Raw genomic sequence first — 19,589 nt, 5'->3', positions numbered from 1 at the left:
TCAGTCACCTGCCCTGCCTTATTTCCCAAGAGTAGGTCAAGTTTTGCACCTTCTCTAGTAGGTACATCCACATGCTGAATCAGAAAATTGTTTTGTACACACTTAACAAATTCCTCTCCATCTAAACCCTTAACACTATGGCAGTCCCAGTTTATGTTTGGAAAGTTAAAATTCCCTACCATAACCACCCTATTATTCTTACAGATAGCTGAGATCTCCTTACAAGTTTGTATCTCAATTTCCCGCTTACTATTAGGGGGTCTATAATATAATCCCAATAAGGTGATCATCCCTTTCTTATCTCAGTTTCACCCAAATAACTTCCTGGAAGTATTTCTGGGAATATCCTCCCTCAGCACAGCTGTAATGCTATCCCTTTGCAAAAATGCCACTCCCCCTCCTCTCTTGCCTCGCTTTCTATCCTTCCTTTATTTGTATCCTGGAACATTAAGCTGCCAGTCCTGCCCATCCCTGAGCCATGTTTCTGTCATTGCTATGATATCCCAGTCCCAAGTCCCTAACCATACGCTGAGTTCATCTGCCTTCCCTGTTAGGCCCCTTGCATTGAAATAAATGCAGTTTAATTTATTAGTCCTATCTTGTCCCTCATGTTTCTGTCATTGCTATGATATCCCAGTCCCAAGTCCCTAACCATACCCTGAGTTCATCTGCCTTCCCTGTTAGGCCCCTTGCATTGAAATAAATGCAGTTTAATTTATTAGTCCTATCTTGTCCCTGCCTGAACTGACTGACTGTTTTGAGTCGCTTCTGTTCTCAACTGTACCAGTCTCAGATTGATCTCTTTCCTCAATATCTCCCTGGGTCCCACCCCCGCACCTTACTAGTTTAAATCCTCCCTAGCAGCTCTAGCAAATTTCCCTTTCCCTGCAAGTATATTAGTCACCTACCAATTTAGGTACAATCTGTCATTCTTGTACAGGTCAATTCTACCCAAAAGAGATTCCAATGATCCAAAAATGTGAATCCTTCTCCCATGCACCAGCTCCTCGGCCAAGCATTCATCTGCTCTCTCATCCTATTCCTGCCCTCACTAGCTCGTAGCACCAGGATTAATCCAGATATTACTACTCTCAAGGACCTCCTTTTTAAATTTCTGCCTAACTCTCTGTAATCTCCCTTCAGAATCTCAACCTTTTTTTTTCTTCCTATGTCATTTGTTCCAATGTGGACAATGACGTCTAGCTGGCCCCTCTCCGCCGTGAGAACATTCTGCACCCTCTGAGATGTCCTAGATCCTGGCACCAGGGAAGCAACACACCATTCTGATTTTTCGCTACTGACCACAGAAGCGTCTGTCTGTCCCTTGGAATAGAGAATCCCCTAACACAATTGATCTCTTGCAACCCGATGTATCCCTCATTGCATTAGATCCAATCTCCATTTCAGAAACTTGATTGTTCGTGCTATGTTCCTCTGAGAACCCATCACCCCCTACATTTTCCAAAACAGCATACCTATTTGAAATGGGTATATCCACAAAAGACTCCTGCACTAGGCGCTTACCTCTTTCTTTTCCTGGAGTTAACCCATCTATTTAACTGTATCTGAGACTTCCCCCCGCCCCCACACACTTCCTATAACTGCCATCCATCACATACTGTTGCTGTTGCACATTCCTCATTGCTTCTAACTGTCTCTCCAATCGATCCATTCGATCTGATAAGTTTCACAGCCAACAGCATTTATGGCAGATATAATCCGCAGTAACCCTTAAACTCTCTTTAAACTCCCACATCTGACAAGAAGTACATATCACTCTATTAAATGCCATCTTTCACAATCTACAGACCTAGAAAATAAGACCGTCTTATTCCTCTACAACCACTGCCCCGGGTTAAATTAATAGTTATGGCTTATATTTTAAGTTTTTAATCACGAGACATCTCTCCAAAAAAAATCAAGAAAGAACCCACTCTACTCACTACTGTAGATTCTCTGTAGGCCACACTTAAAATAACGATTAACTTATCTGATTCTGTGTTGTGAACTTCGCCCACCAGTTCCTCCAAAATCAGTTGTGTATTTGACTGTGTTAATTTTCCCACATGCGCTCTGGTGTCCAGCGATATGTGAATTCAAACAGCAAAGGCAGTAACTGCAGGTTATCCTTCTGTTTCTAGCTAACCTGGAAAAGTCCATACCCCGGTTAATACAAAAAATTAAATTATTTGGTAGCTTTCCGGGGTAGAGGATACATTTCACAAAATCGGAAGTGATGCCTGTGGGGGTGTTGGTGGAGGTGTCTAAATTGCAGGTTGGAATGGAACTCCCTTTCGATGATCACAGGTTTTCTCTATCTCGGACTATTCCTTACTCCTTGCTTCCAGCAGCTGTATGGACCTAATTATGTACAGCTGTTTGAGAGGGTAAAGCAGGACTTGCAGCGATGGGAGGGACTACCTATATCACGGCTTGGCCATATAGCCTTGATTAAGATGAATATTCTCCCTTGCTTGCTATATCCTATGAGGATGCTCCCGTTATTATTACTCAGAGGTGCTGCGGAGGTTTGCGGAATGGCTTGGATTGTTTATTTGGTGCCATAGGCACCCCTTAATTAAATTTACCAAGTTGCAGCTTCGGCAGGATATGGGTGGGGTGGATCTCCCAGATCTGAAGGAATATCAAATAGGCGTTCTGTTGTCATATGTAGGTGATTGGGTGTACAATGACCCGAAGTAGATACGGTTAGATGTGGAGGCCCAGCAGGTGAAGTGTCCCCTCATAAACTTGCTTTTCGTGGATAAGATGAGATCAGTAATTGAGCACTGTGAAAGTCCAATTATTATAAATACAGTAAAAGCATGGAGGATAATGTGGCAGGGTGAGGGCAATTCGCTCAAGACTGTGCCCTTTACCCCATTAGGGGGAGCTCCAGGATTCAAGCCGGGGTCAATGAACTCTGGCTTTAGAACATGGGAGGGTAAAGATATCTCCTGTCTGGGAGATCTGTTTGAGGGAGAGGACTTGATCTTAAAAATGTGTTGCTGGAAAAGCACAGCAGGTCAGGCAGCAAAGGAGAAGGAGAATGGACGTTTTGGGCATAAGCCCTTCTTCAGGATTCCTGCGCTTTTCCAGCAACACATTTTTAAGCTCTGATCTCCAGCATCTGCAGTCCTCACTTTCTCCGGAGAGGACTTGGATGTCTTTTAGCCAATTAGGTCAGAAGTACGAAATCCCTAATAAGGTCCTTTTTCTGATATTTCCAAGTTAGGGATTATACACAGAAGAAAACCAGCCCTACAAATCAGGTTTAGAACGTAGACTGCTCCGAACTGGGGGCGCTCTCTCTGTTGGTACCTTTATATCATCTGCAAAGAGGGAATGCCTGGGTGTATATGGAGAGATTCCGTGAGATTTGGAGTCAGGAGTTAGGGGAAGAAATCTCATCAGAAACGTGGGAGGACATATGGGGAATGTAAAGAAGATTTCAATATGCAATCGGGCACAAGCGATGCAATTGATGATCTTCCATAGGGCTTATATGGCACCTGAGTGACTAGCAAAGTTTAAGAAAAGACCTTCCCTGAAATGCCCCAAATGTAAAAACAGTGTTGGCACCCTTACGCATTGCCTCTGGTCACAAGACCCATGGCGGGGGGGGGCCATAGGGAATGAACCGGAGGGGATTTTGGGAGTGGAAGTTTTGAAAGGGGGAATCCAGTGTCCCTCCTCTTAGGACTACCGAATCTTCCCTCTTTGGATGAGCACGGGATGAGATTATTCAACATTCTGATGCACTGTGCGAGGAAAGACATCCTAATGAATTGGATATCAGAAAAGCCGCCAGGTCTTGTACGGTGGCACAGACTTGCGATGGAGCACATCCCTCAGGACTACCTGATAAGTATGGTGCACCATGGAACAGAGAAATTTTATAAGACGTGGTGGCCCTTTTTAAATTATATAGAAATGGATTTGTCAGCGATATTGATAAGAGCCTTTGTGTAGTCACGAGGGCCATGTATGGCAGTCCAGGGACCTCGATGGGGAGGTAGTAAATACAGGTATAATCACTGTTGCTCCCGTGGGTGGGAGCCTTGATGGTAGTGCGGCGAGTGGAGTAATGTAATATAGTACAATGTAGTGTAACTTAATTTTGGTGGATTGTAATTTAATTAAATTAAATGTTATCTTATTTAATTTGAGCTAGTGCTCATTTGAATTAAGTTGAGTAAAATAAGAGTCAACTACAATTTGGAGAATAGTAGGCATTTTATTGTTAACATTATAGTACTACAACATAATAGTGTGACATCATTCTTACTTTTCTGTACTTTTAAAACTTTTTCTTTCTTTCTGTTTGTGTTTTTTGTTAACAAAAAGGAAAAATATTGTCAATAAATATATACATTAAAAAATTTTAACATGTTAGAAATTCTGGCCAATCTGAACAATCCTTCTCAAATGTAAGGGTAATGCCTGAAATCTGAAGGATTGGAGATACTTTTGGGAGAGGAATAAATCCAGCAGCTACATGTGCCATTCAGCCTAATGTCATTGATGAGGAAATGTTTAAAGACCATAATCTTCGAAAATTTAACTGCCGTTTTGAAAATTTGTACTCCTAATTGAACATCAGCTTTGCTAACTAACTTGGTAGAATCCTTTTGGCATATAGAAAAATGGTAATGCTTATTGACCTTAAATTACTTAATGTGCTCAATAGCAATGTTCAAATCTACAGAATTAGTGACAGTATAGATGCAAATTTCCTGTGGAGCAAAATATAGAGTATAGCAAATAGTGATTTTAACAGACTGGCAGGCAATACCTCCCAGGGATTAGTAATCGGACCACTGGTATTTCTAATGTATATTGATATCCTAGACTGCAGTATACAGATAATATGAAGTTATGTATACAAGGAGGTTGGAAAATTTGAAAGACTGTCAACATTCTTGGCTGTTTTGATCAAAGAATAAAGTACAAAAGCAAGAAGGCTTTGTTAAACTTTTATAAAACACATGAGGCCTCAACTCTAGCATTTTGTTCAAGTATGGCCACCACATTTTAGGAAGAATGTCAAAACTTTGGAGAGCGTAGAGGACAAGTTTAATAGAAAGGTACAATGGATCAGGGTTTAACAGACCCATGTACATACATTGAATTAGGCAACAATGGATTTTGATACGTTCAAGAATTTTATTAAATCTTAAGCACAACCACCAGTTTCCTGCATTTTCTCTCGAGAAACTTTCACTGTCCAAAACCTCTGGTGCAGCAGCCCCTCCATAAAGGAGACTCCACACCCTGTTGACAGGGCCACAAGTATGAAAGACAGCAATCCCAACCAAGCCTGATCCAGCAGATGGGTTTCTCGTGTATCTTGGTGGATCTGTTAGCATTGATTAACTGTTTACTGTTGAGGCTTCCCTACCATCCCCCAATCTGACTTGATAACATCCACCTTTCTCAGTGGGGCTGCTTAGCCTCCAAAAGTGCTATCTCCATGGCCCTGTAGCATCAAAAACCCACCTCCCGTTCTTAGTAGGTCACAATACTCAGTGACAAACGATTTGGAAATGCCTCTCAAAGGTTGCTAAGCTGTTCTCACTGTCATGTCATGCAGTCTTGAGATGCCCTATTTGTCCCAACATCAGGCCCTTGGGAAAGTGTAGTTCACTCTGTCCTGCTGCATGAGGGTCAGTAGCTAGATGACCTAGATTTAAGGTGACTGCAAAAAGAGTCAAAAGTGGTAAGACCAAAATACCTATTTTACACAGCTAGCTGTTATGATCTGGAATGCCTTACCTGAAAGGCTAGTGGAAGCAGATTCAGTAATAACATCCAAAATAAACTTGAATAAGGGCTTGAAGGGAATATATTTGCAAAGCTGTGGGGAAATAGGCCAGAGGAGAAGAGTTAACGGAGTGAAGTTCAAAAAACTAACAACAGAGCATTGGCCAAATGACATTCTCCTTTACATTACCATTCGACAATGGACTGTGTAATAGAGATGAAAAGAGTAAGACCATAAGACATAGGAGCAGAAATTAGGCCATTCGGCCAATTGAGTCTGCTCCTCCATTCAATCATGGCTGACAGATTTTTCAACCTCATTTTCCCACTTTCTCCCCACTATCTTTGATCCCCTTGGCAATCAAGAATTTATCAATGTCTGTTTTAAATAAACTCAATGCCACAGAAGGCTTTGAAGGCTAGTCAATGAATTTCACAGATTCACTCACTCTATGGCTAAAAATGTTTCTCCTTATCTCCATTCTAAAAGGTGTTTTCTTTTACTCTAAAGTTGTGCCTCGGGTCCTCAACTCTCCTGCCAACGGAAACATCTTCCCAATATCCACTCTGTCCAGGCCATTCAGTATTCTGAAAGTTTCAATCTGATATCCCCCCCCCACACTCTTCTAAACTCTTATCAAGTATAGTCCCGGAGTCCTCATATGATGAACCTTTCATTCCTGGGATCATTCTTGTGAACCTCTCTGCACCTGCTCTAGGCCAGTACATTTTTCCTGAGGTATGGGGCCCAAAATTACTCTCAATACTTAGTGAATTTAGTCATTTGCAAGGGTTTGATTTGAATTGCAGGTTCTAACCCAGCAGTTTTTTTTTTAGAACACTTGTTCAATCTAGATCTTACACCATAATGGCAGGTCTCTTAGAAGTATTGATTTACAGAGAGATCTTGGGATGCAAGTACATAGCTCCCTGAAAGTGGCAACCAAGTGGATAAGATGGTAAAGAAGGCTTACAGCATGCTTGCCTTCATTGGTCGAGCTATTTAAGTATAAAAGTTGGTAAGTTTTATGTTGCAGCTCTATAAAACATTAGTTTAGCTGTAAATGGAGCATCATGTACAGTTCTGATCGCCGTACTATAGAAGGATGTGGCGGCTTTGGAGAGAATGTAGAAGAGGTTTACCACAATGTTGCCTGGATTGGAGTGTATTAGCTATAAAGAGAGGTGGACAAACTTGAATTGTTTACACTCGAGTATTGGAGGCTGAGGGACAACTTGAAAGAAGCATATAAAATGATGAGAGGCGTGGATAGTCAGTCTTTTTCCCAGGGTCGACATGTTGACTATTAGGGAGCATGGCTTTAACATGTGAGGGGAAACCTTGCAAAGCAAAGTTTTGTATGCAGAGAGCAGTGGGTGTCTGGAATGTGCTGCCAGGGGATGTACTAGAAGCAGATATGATAGCAAGGTTTAAGAGGCATTTAGACAGACACATGAAAAGGCAGGCAATAGAGGGATGCAGAATGTATGCAGGCATGTGGGATTAGTTTAGAATGGCATCATAATCAGCACAAACATGATGGGCCAAAGAGCCTGTACCTGTGCTGTACTGTTCCATGTTCTATAATAGCCAAGGAGAGAAACAGGTTGTGGCAGACGCCGTGAGCAATAGCAGTTTTGTAATTCAGCTGAAGGAAATCTTTGTCTATAATATAAGGCAGGCCATCAGACAGTTGGAGGATCTTGAGGGTGAAAAGGTTACAGCAAATTTTACAAATATACATAGAAAGCTGAATCTACTCTCTATGACACTTGCTGAGATACATCAGGTAGATGAAAGGAGCAACTAAGGATTGATCATCGGAAAGTTCCGGACATGATAACCCTGCTATTAACTTCGAGACAGTTAAAGTATTGACCTGTATTGAGGGAGAGACCCTAAAGTAAATTCCATATGACTATCTGTAGCATATGAAGGGAAACTTTAGGCATAGTGTAACATCATGGATAAATAATCTGGAGGCCTAGGGTTCTGCTCTGGGGTGTAGATTCAAATCTTCCTATAGCAACTGGCAAAATTTATTAATAAACATAAAATTAACCATACAGACTATGAAACTATTATTAGTTCTCACAAAAAGAAACAGTGCTTACTGTTGTCCTTTTTATGGAGTGAAATCTGCCATCCTTACCAAGCCTAGCCATCTTTATTCTTCCACACTTTAATCACCTAGTTGATGAATTCAGTACACAATCACCGGCAAGTTGTTTGTGCATGTGACTGCATCCACCTGCCTCTAACTTACTGAAGTCTTGCACCTCACACCTGTTTACCGCCTACCACATCTCCGTTTTGTCTGCACTTCCTCACATCCCATCTATCCATACAGAGCAGCGACTCACTGTTCCCCTTATGAAATTTCACTGCTCATTTTTCAATCTTACCAGGTGATCATAGGCCACTCAGTTCTTTTCCTCCCCCATTGCAGGAGAAACAGCCATAAAACTAGTGAAAGGGACAGAATCCAAGGTGGATATCCACAGATTTCCCAGTGAACAATAGCAAAGGAGAAAGCACTGGACATTAGTAATATTTCTCTGTCTGTGTCAATCAGATGGAAACCTTCCAAATACCTAGTGAAACAGTTTGGTATTAGTGACACATGTAATAGAACAGTTGCTTTTGATAGCTTTTTGCAACAACTAATGCAACTAATGCATAGGATCATCTTTATAGAGACAATCTAAGACCTTCAAGTTTTCTGCAGCCAAGGTCTGTGAATCTTCCAAGCAGCTGATCAACTTCTGAGGTTGAAGCACCTTAAGGACTTTTGTTTACAAATACTTTATACATTGGTCAGACGAGTTAGATATGGTTCTTTCACCCGAGTCCTTGCTCTTCATTGGCAGTGGTGATGGCAGGTAAAACTGGAAAGTTACTTGGAGGGCATTCATCTTGCCAAATTCTGCTCAGCTGGACACAAATGGTATATCTCTAGGGTGCAATGTTGAAAAGGATGAGCATGAGCAGTGAAAAAAAAAATGCTTTCAAGCATACTGACCATTATTTACATAGAACAGTCTGCCTTGAGCATGTGCAGATTGCTGTTATAGACCTTTTTAAAAGAAAAAATAAAATTCATGGGATGTGGGCATTAGTGACTTGTTCAGCATTATTGGACCGTTAGGAGTTAACTTTGCTGTGCACCCAGAGTCATTGGTAGACCATACATACTAGGTAAGGATGGCAGATTTCCTTAAAGGGTATTAATGACCAGGTAGGTTTTTATGATAATTGACCGTGGTTATTTGCAGAGCTGAAAAATGTGTTGCTGAAAAAGTGCAGCAGGTCAGACATTATCCAAGGAGAAGGAGAATCGACGTTTCGGGCATAATGAGGAAAGTGTGCCAAGCAGGCTAAGATAGAAGGTAGGGACGGGCGTTGGGAATGCGATAGGTGAAGGAGGTTAAGGTGAGGGTGATAGGCCGGAGAGGGGGTGTGGGCGGAGAGGTCGGGAAGAAGATTGCTGGTCAAGAAGGTGGTGCTGAGTCCGAGGGTTGGGACTGAGATAAGGTGGGGGGAGAGGAAATGAGGAAGCTGGAGAAATCTGCATTCATCCCTTGTGGTTGGAGGGTTTTTAGACGGAAGATGAGGCGCTCTTCCTCCAGGATCGTGTTGCCATGGTCTGGCGATGGAGGAGGCCAAGGACCTGCATGTCCTTGGCAGAGTGGGAGGGGGAGTTAGTGTTCAGCCACGGGGCGGTTGGTTGGTTGGTCTGGGTGTCCCAGAGATGTTCTCTGAAACATTCCGCAAGTAGGCGGCCTGTCTCCCCAATGTAGAGGAGGCCACATCGGGTGCAGCGGATGCAGTAAATGATGTATGTGGAGGTGCAGGTGAATTTGTGACGGATATGGAAGGATCCCTTGGGGCCTCCCTACCTTTTATCTTAGCCTGCTTGGCACACCTTCATCATTCCTGAAGAAGGGCTTATACCCGAAACGTTGATTCTCCTGCTCCTTGGATGCTGCCTGACCTGCGCTTTTCCAGCAACACAATTTTCAGCTCTGATCTCCAGCATCTGCAGTCCTCACTTTCTCCAAGTGTTATTTGCATTAGGCCTACTGTTTTATAATAGACTTTCATTGAATTCAAATTTCATCAATAGCCTGGGGTTCTGGATAACTAGCTGAAAATGTGTTGCTGGAAAAGCACAGCAGGTCAGGCAGCATCCAAGGAACAGGAGAATCGACGTTTCGGGCATAAGCCCTTCTTCAGGAATCATTCCTTCATCATTCCTGAAAAAGGGCTTATGCCCGAAATGCTGATTCTCCTGTTCCTTGGATGCTGCCTGACCTGCTGCGCTTTTCCAGCAACACATTTTCAGCTCTGGTCTCCAGCATCTGCAGCCCTCACTTTCTCCTTCTGGATAACTAGTCCAGTGACATTACCACGACATGCTAAAAGAGCACAAGTTTTAGAAAGCAAAGGTGTCGTGACTGACCAAGAAGGGTTTTAAAAAAAAAAAGGAGGGATATTGTGACCCTGTCTCACCTGTGCATAATGTAACTTTAAAGAGGCTTGAAGATGGGAGGTCAGCCAGGAATGTATCTCAGTCTGTATGGCTCAGCTATTCGATTTTGTACAGCAAAACTACAAGAGCTTTTTTACTGTCTTTAGGCTATTATTTTAATCAAACAAAACTTTTTTTGTTCCTCTTCCTTTCAAAGGGGTAACAATATCTCAAGTAGATGAAGAAACATTCTCCGTATTTGCCCCAACTCCAAGTGCTATGCATGAAGCCACTGAGTTCATTAGTGAACTCTGCAAGGATGATGTAAGTCTAAACATGACTTTGCAGTTTAGCTTGTTTGTTTGTTTGTTCTTTATTAAACAAACTGTGGCTTTTCTTTTCCACAGCAAGAACAGCAACTGGAGTTTGGTGCCGTTTACACTGCCACTATAACTGAAATACGGTAAATACATCAAAGCAAGTCATACTTCATACGAAGTAGAGCTGAGCCTCTAAACTGTGTGTATTTGTTTGTTTGTGTTTTTGGCAACTCTGTTGCAAAAGGTGACCTCTTAACAAAGAAATAAGAATTTCCACTTCCATTTCCCAGAGCATTAATGCTAACAGTGGACCTATGACCAGTGAAACCATCCATCATGCATATAATACATGTAATTAGTAAATAGGTATCTATGCTCCATTAGTGACCGTTACTAAGTTGACACCACTCACGCCCTCCACTTCCTCCAAGACTTCTGTTTCCCCGGCCCCCAATGCCTCATCTTCACCATGGACATCCAGCCCCTCTACACTTCCATCCGCCATGAACTGGGCCTCCAAGCCTTCTGTTTCTTCCTTTTTCTTACACCAATGTCATTTATTGTATCCGTTGCTCCAGATGCGGTCTCGTCTATATTGGGGAGGCTGGACGCCTTCTTGCAGACCGTTTAGGGAACAACTCTGGGACACCTGCACCAATCAACCCCACTGCCCTGTGGCCAAACATTTCAACTCCCCCTCCCACTCTGCCAAGGACATGCAGGTCCTGGGCTGCCTCCACCGCCACTCCCTCACCACCTGACGTCTGGAGGAAGAACGCCTCCTCTTTTGCCTTGGGACTCTTCAACCCCATGTCATCAATGTGGACTTTACCAGTTTCCTCATTTCCCCTCCCCCCACCTTACCCCAGTTCCAACCTTCCAGCTCAGCACCGTCCTCATTACCTGTCCCACCTGTCAATTTTACTTCCCACCTATCCACTCCACTCTCCTCTCCAAGCTATCATCTTCACCCCCATCTCCATCCACCTACTGCACACTCAGCTACTTTCTCACCAGCCTCACCTCCCCCCTCCCATTTATCTCTCCACCCCTGAAGCTCCCAGCCTCATTCTTGATGAAGGGCTTTTGCCCAAAACATTGATTTTTCTTTTTTTTTTTTCTTTTTTTTTGTTTCTGCTCCTCGGGTGCTGCCTGAACTGCTGTGCTCTTCCAGCACCACTAATCCAGAATCTGGTTTCCAGTATCTGCAGTCATTGTTTGCAGTGAACAACTTGTTTATTCTAAATTTGTTCTAGCTAAATTTGTTCGAGCCCTGACGAAGTTCACTTAATTTATGTAATGTTTTATGTAACAACATTGACTGTATAACTTTAACTTTTATCTAGGGATATTGGAGTAATGGTGAAGCTGTATCCCAATATGACTGCAGTTTTACTGCATAATTCACAACTTGACCACAGAAGGGTAAGACAGTTCACAGCTAAATACATTGCAAATAACAAAACGTAAAAATGCAGCATACTCATGACCTCATCTTATTTCATATATTCGATTAAGAAGTCTTTTTAATTTGATGAAACATTTATCATAACATCTGAAACATTGTCATTTTTTTATTTTTAGATCAAACATCCAAGTGCCATTGGACTGGAAGTTGGACAACAGATTCAGGTATTCTTGTCATATGTATATAAGAAACAGAAACAGGCCCCTCAAATCTGCTCTGCCATTTAATTTAATTTTCTGTCTCAACTCCACTTTCCTACTCACTCTCCACACTCCATTTCCCTGAGACAACAAAAATTAAGTGTACTCAATAAGTGGAGTGCCCTCCAAGTACAAAATGCTCTCATCTCATTGCTAAATGATTGACCACTTGTCCTTAGCCACCACTTCTGGTGCTGACCTTTTATTGATCAGTAGCTCTCAAGTCAGACTTCAGCCCCTCTGCAGACATGATTGTATGAAATGCCTGACCCTGAACAGTTAATGCCTGAGGACCTGTCAACCCTCACACACACAAACAATGTGATGCAAAGGTGTAAGAGGAGATTGTCAGTACTAAAACAAAACCCTGCCCATTATAGAGGGCTTATCTCCAAAAACGCATACTTCTTACAAATGACCATTTGCTTCAAAACCTGAAATAAAATGAAACTTTGAAAATCAAAAGCCTCCTTTTGGAAGCTACTTAGAGTCAGAGATGTACAGCACAGCAACAGACCCTTCAGTCCAACTCATGCATGCCAACCAGATATCCTAAATTAATCTAGTCCCATTTGCCAGTACTTGGCCCATATCCTTCTAAACCTTACTGTTCATATACCCTCCTGATGCCTTTTAAATGTTGTAATTATATCAGCCCCCTCCATTTCCTCTGGCTGCCCATTCCGTATATGCACCACCCCCTGCGTGAAAAAGACTAGAACTAATGAAAACAGTCTCAGAATATGGATGGGCTGTTCAGGTTTGAGATGTGGAAATATTTCTTCATTCAAAGTGTAGTGAACCTGTGGAATTCTCTATCACAGAAGGCTGTGAAGGCCAAGTTACAGAATTTATTCAAAAGTTTTTTTGTAATGATTATGAAGGTATCAAAGGGTATGGGAAGAAAGCAGGAATGTGACATTGTGATAGAGGATCAGCTACAATCTTATGAAATGGCACAGCAGGCTCAAATGACCTACTGCTCCTAGTTTCTATGTTTCAATGATTTATAACAAGTCTTAGCCTAGCGGCTGAACCCAGAGATTCTGGCCCAGATGTCGGGATGCTGCTACTGTGTCATGACCAGCTATTTCTACATTACTTACAATTTGGAACTGACCAATTGACAAAATGAATCATACTTCACTGGGTAATATGCTGGAAATCAAGACCCCTGTTCCCAAAGTCATCGTAAAAGTTAAAGATTTTAAAATAAGTATTTCCTATTCCCCAAATTAGCTGATTTCCAGATCCAGGTTGATATAAAGCATGGATCAGATTTCTGTAGTCTTTGTTTCCATGATCTGTTGAGTTGGTTCTTGCTGATTGGAAGGTTTCTTCTTGATCTTCCTTTTCCAAAAACTTTCACAGGTTTGCAAAATAAACTGGGTGTCTGATTCACTTAAAAGGTCTCTGACTTGTCAATTAAAAGTCACAGCTCATTGAAACCATTGAATGAAAGATAATCTAGTTTTCTTCATTTTTAAAGTGGCTTTTGACCTCTGAGAACAGAGGCAGTTCCGATGCCGGTGAAGACCTGATTATTTAATTAGATATCTTGATGCCAGCCCCAAGTTTTGTCATCACAAACTAATCCATAGGCCAAACAGAGCTCCATCTGAATACAGAACACAGTAACTCCAGTTTATCTGCAACCTAAACTTCAAGTTCTGCTTAAAAGCAGAATGGATGTTTGAAATCTGAAACAAATAAACACTGAGAATGCTGGAGAAACTTAGCAGTTCTGGCAGTATTAGTGAAGAGAGAAAGACAACTGGCATTTTGATTCTGGTATGACTTCAGAACTGAAGAGTTTTTCAGCGGAAGAACTGATGACAACCATACTGGATTCGAAATGTTAACTATCTTTCTCCACAGATGCTGCCAAACTTGCTAAGCTTCTCCAATATTCTGTTTGCTTTAATTACTCCTTTTTCAAGTAGCTGTTTAAACTATGTATAGGAGTGTCAGGTTACTTGTTCATCAAAACATACAGCCATTCTTGGTTTTTAAAATAGTTCTTTCACGTTTCAGGCTGCAATTTTAAAAAAAACACAAAAATAAAAAGAAATGGTCCTTACAGTTATTACTCATTAGAACCCTAAGTATTTAATTCCTTTCTTGATTTAATGTTATTTGTTGAAACCTGAAACTTTGCAAATATGAAATCCAAATGAAGAAATTAAGAATTTTAATGAATGAGAATGTTGAAGTACAATGAAAGCATTAATATGGAGGAAAATATTTCCTTTTAAAAATAGGTGAAGTATTTTGGTCGTGATCCCACAGATGGAAGGATGAGGCTTTCTCGCAAAGTTCTGCAGTCTCCAGTGGCAACCGTAGTTAAGAACTTGAGCGACAAAAATAGCATTGTGATGGGAACAAGAGAGTCTTCGGCGTCTAGTGCTTCCCCTTGACCATGTTCATACTGTCAGAAGCAATAGTACATGAGGAAACTTGATGAACTCCTCGAACTACACATTTATTTTAACCTAGGCTAAAAATTGTAATTTTTTTTATACAGACTATATAAATTGATTTTGTGTGCTTTTCCTCAATTGATACAGTAATTGTGACATTGTAATTGCCAACAATGTTTTTGGTGTAATAAAATTATTGATACTTGGAAGATTGAGCTACTTATTATGCAAGTAATTTCAAAATACTAAGAAAATAAATTGAGTTGAAAAGGAAGTATTCCTTATATAATTGAAAACGATGACTAGGGGCTGGGATTCTTCCCAGAATCTTTTGGCTAATTCTGCAAGCCAATGCCTAAATTGATACAGTAACCTTAGCTGGGAAAACAGAGGAATCTGCATTAGTAATGTGTGATTTTCAGCTAAATAAAAACCAGCAGTACTCTTTGCATATATGAGGAAGGAAAGGGTGGGGAGAAAGGCATTTCTAAGTATATAAGCTCTGCATCAGCCAACCCAAACTGAGGTTGCATAATTAAGCAAATTAGCTAGAACTTCTGCTGGTACAGACTTCACAGTTTGGAACTTCTTAAGCATCATAAGATTCCACTTTTGTCTGAAGGAAATAGCTTGCCTATGGTGCTTCTCAGCCAACCATTTTTCCAGTTGGCTTGACCCAACTGGCTCAGCTGTCCACCCACCTAGAATTCCGACTGATGACCTTTTGTTTGTTTGCTCACCTAACACCTGCTGTTTCCAACCTGCTAGTTCTAAGTTGTTCTTGTCTGTCTGTCTCAATCCTTCTTAGCATGCTGAGACATGAAAGGAAAATGTGCAAGAGTGAATAGTGAGAATTAAGGGAGTGTGAGAAATGAGGGTGAATGAGAAAATGAGAGCAAGCAAGAGATCATGAGTATTGGTATGAATTACTGAATTAGCATCTAAGTGCAGACTACCCAACTGATTTGATTATATTGTGTTGCCTAACAACTTTAGAGCAGTAAATATGATATCATACAGTAGTTATAAAAGTCTGACCATAGAATTGTTTGGTTTTGGTGTGGGGGTTGAATATAAATTATATTCCAATATACTTTGGGGTTCATAGCTGAATGGAAAGTTTGGTGTGTATGTGGTAAATACAGATCAATTGTAGCTTTCAAAGAGGAATTGGCTAAATACTTGAAGCAAAATTGCAGGTATATGCTGAAAGAGCTGATGAATGGGACTATCTAGATTTCGTTTAGAATGAACTGGTGCAGATTTGATAGGCTGAATGGCCTTCTGTGATGTTTATTCCATTGATTCTTTTCCTGAAATTGGTCATGGTTCTTGGAAAATTGAAGTCAAAGGAAAACTGAAACCATTCATGGCTAGAAGACAAATAGGATAGCCAGACTCCATCTTTCAGGCAATGGAATCGTAAGTTCAGCTTTTTTGTCAATCTCCTTAAGCCTCTGCCACCTTCTCTGAATCCTGATCTTTAAATAGCTGTATTTCCCTTCAATCTTTCTGCTCTAAGAAGATCCCAGCTTTTCAAGTCTATCCTTTATAACTTTAATTCTTCATCCTTGGAATTTTAGCTATATGCTCTTCAAAGCCTCTGTGTCCTTCCACAAGTGTAGCGTCCAGATTAAACAGAATATTTCAGTGAGGGACAAATTATGGTCTTATACAAGTTCAACACCACTTTCTCATTTTTTTTGTACTCTCCTATAGATAAAGCTTTGCTAAATTGTACTGCCACCTTCAATGATTTTTGTGTAAAAATCTCAAAGTCATGAACATTTCATGTTCTTGCACTCACTTTAAAATTGTGCCATTTGTGGTAGTTTACATTGTCTTGCCTCACTTTCCCTCAAAGTTTTAAGGCAAACTATACCCAATACACTATTTCAGCGCTTTAGAGCTATTGTGTTTAAATGCATTTTGACAGAACACTCCTCTTTATTTTCAGGTACCTATGTACAAATCCTCATGACAATTGATTTTTTTTTCAAGTAATCAGTAAATAATTTCCAAGTTAGGCAATAATTATAACACCTCTATTACACTTATGACATCAAAGGTCACACTTACATACGTGCACTTGGAAGAGGTTGTGGTTATAAAAGTTGCATGCTTTCATGTTCTGATTTCAAGAGTTTTTGTGCTTTTCTAGGACAAAATTTTCAAATAATGCAAGCCTTGTGATATAATATGTGTGATTTATATATATTTTAATATTTTAGAATATTTCTAAGTTAGAGTTCGAGCTAACGCCATGTATGTTTGGTCTGCATCTATGAAGGCATTTAATGATTAACTTGAATGTATTTCTGTAGTACTGGTAATTTCTTTTAAAGCACAGTATGAGACAAACTTCCTGGGGAATAATGACTTTCATTTTCATTGAGTAAGCTTCATGAGCAAACAAAGTAATAAGCTACATTGTAGGCTTTTTATTTTGGTCTTTGGGGAAACACCTATTGCTTATGTTTCAGTTTGTAGAAGTCTTGGCTGGAACTGGATGTGTAAGACAGTTGCTCCTGAAGAGAGGAGCAAACTTAAAACTTAAGAGATGTGTTACTTCAGTGTAAGGAGTTTAGTTGGAAAGTTCTACACCCAAAATTGTTGGTTTAAACCATGAAGGGGTTATTTGAAATCCAGAAAGTCTAATTGAAGACCTTGAAGTCACAGTTAATTTACTCCCTATAGATGAGATAGAGAAGGAAATTCTCTGTAGTATGAGTATTGGTGGGACAGTAGGAGTGCTGCTGGGATTAATAAGATTGTTTTTAACTCTGTGTTTCAAAATCTTTAAACATGTTTAATGTAAATAATTTGGTTTATTCTGTATTTTCATTCCTTTTGCACAATAAACTTTGTTTCATTGTTAAATCCAAATCTGCAGCTTTGCACTCTTGTGTTTCAATGAAAGACCACCTCATTAAAACCAAAATATGATCTATCAAGTCTGATTCAATCAGTAATAGCAGCAAAGGATCATAACAATCAGTAATCTTTTTGACAACTTAAGAAAAAAGAATAGTTTACCATTCTAGATGAAAAATAGGTCTGAATGAACTGTCTGTGATTTACCATTCTCATAAGCTATACACATAGTTTCAACGAGCCTAACAGCAAATCTTTCCATGCAAGAAATAATGAATGGAAACTTGGAAGTACTGTAACTTGAGAGGACAGCGTAGAACTCCATAAGGATGGTGACAGTTTGGTGGAATGGACTGACAATTGCCAAATGAAACTTGATGCAGAGAAATGTGAGGTGGTGCATATTGGTAGGAAGAATACTGAATGGCGATGTAATGTAGGCAGTTTATTTCTAAAGGCAATTGAGAAGCAAGGGGACTTAAATATATATACACAGGTCATTGAAGGTGGCAGGACAGGCAGAAAAAGTGGTTAAATCAAGCATACAGCATCCTTATTCATTATAAGGGATTATAGTAAAAAAGTGGTGTCAAATTTATTGAATCTCAGTGGAGTATTCTGTACAGTTCTGGGTGCCACCTAATAGGAGGGATGTGAACACAAAGGAGGGAATGCAGAAGTGATTTACAAGAAGGTATCCAGAGATGAGAAACTTCAGTTATGAGGGTAGATTGAAGAAGTTGAAAATGTTATTTACTTAGTTGTCTTCTCACTAAGGAGAACTGCTAGAGATTTTCAAAATCATGAGTGGGCTGTATTGAGTAGGTAGAGAGAGACTTTTCCCACTTGCAAAAGGAACATTAACCAGAGGGCATAGACTTAAAGTGACTTGCAAAAGAAGCAAGGGTGAATAGAGGAAAACGTTTTTTCACACAGTGAGTAGTTAGGGTATGGAATGTACTCACTGGAAGAATGGTAGAAGCAAGTATAATTGAAGTATTTAACAGGACCCTGGATGATTATGTGAAGAAAAATAATGTGCAAAGGTATGGGGGAAAAGCAGGACATTGGCACTAAGTAATCATGCTAATTTGAAGAGTTTGTGCAGGCTTGACAGTTTGACTAGCATTCTACAGCATAAAACTAGCATTCTACAGCATATGATTCTGTAACTGAAAACATATCTGCCCCTCATTCACAGGCATTGTATGGTTCTTCTGAAGTATTAATCAATACTCTGAATTCTCCCAGATGTATCACTAATTTCTTCATTTTAAACTTGAGAAAAAGGCATAATACCCACAAAGCAAATTCTGTCACTTACATATTTGCAACATTTCGGCTGAGAATTTAAATCCAATGTAAGATGTTGACTGATGTTTTGTGAAATGCATAATGAATTTAGAAGAGAATAATGTAACTGAGCAAATTGATTTCATTATTATAATTCTGGCTCTGGTTAGATGCATTTTCTCTTGCTCTGTCCAAAGGATTATTCCTTTAAGCAAATCCTTGTTCAAAAGAACCAAAGTAATTTTCACGAAATCATGACATTGCTTTAATCTTGGAATTCCCTAACAATTGGATAAAAAAGTCCAGCTGCTGGACATTGTCAACTTTGTCAAATGAGGTTTAATAGGAAATTGAAATGATCAGAATCATCAAGCACAGCAGATCTCACACAATTAGAAAATGATACTTGCAGATGCTATTCAAAAACAATACCATTTGGAAAATACAATTTTGCTTTCCACTGTTTTACATCTGTGTTATAAAGATTTGCATCAATTGACTAATCTTTTACTTCACGTCACCAATCCTAATAACTAACATGAACTGAATAAAAGTAAACCATTCAGGAAGCAGTAAATGTCAAGTGTCTGATCCCAACTGATCTTAACTCTGGTTTTGTCAGATCCCAGGGTAATATCTGGCTTGAGAGATCATAATTTTGTTCTTTATCGACCATGGAGATCAACTACTGGAAACATTCACTTGAGTCTGCAAATGTATGCAGAAATGTTCGCCCAGTTTAAAAAAAAATCTGATTTTCCTGGACAGAAGAGGGAACA

General features: G+C 40.1%; 1 protein-coding gene across 1 annotated transcript in view; it reads left to right on the top strand.

The window, feature by feature from the left end:
• The window catches only part of LOC122552884 (polyribonucleotide nucleotidyltransferase 1, mitochondrial), a 73,720-nt gene extending 56,194 nt beyond the window's left edge, over positions 1-17,526 (top strand). Inside the window, exons 24-28 of the mRNA XM_043696024.1 lie at positions 10,453-10,559; positions 10,643-10,698; positions 11,902-11,980; positions 12,140-12,187; positions 14,485-17,526. Coding sequence (XP_043551959.1) covers positions 10,453-10,559; positions 10,643-10,698; positions 11,902-11,980; positions 12,140-12,187; positions 14,485-14,640 — 446 coding nt within the window. The 3' untranslated portion in view covers positions 14,641-17,526. The remainder of the gene's footprint in view (positions 1-10,452; positions 10,560-10,642; positions 10,699-11,901; positions 11,981-12,139; positions 12,188-14,484) is intronic.
• The last annotated feature ends 2,063 nt before the right edge of the window (positions 17,527-19,589 follow it).

Source organism: Chiloscyllium plagiosum, chromosome 9 (assembly GCF_004010195.1).
Source record: "Chiloscyllium plagiosum isolate BGI_BamShark_2017 chromosome 9, ASM401019v2, whole genome shotgun sequence".
Taxonomy (NCBI): Eukaryota; Metazoa; Chordata; class Chondrichthyes; order Orectolobiformes; family Hemiscylliidae; genus Chiloscyllium; species Chiloscyllium plagiosum.
The sequence above is the reverse complement of the archived record's forward strand: the minus strand, read 5'-3'. Positions and strand labels throughout refer to the sequence as shown.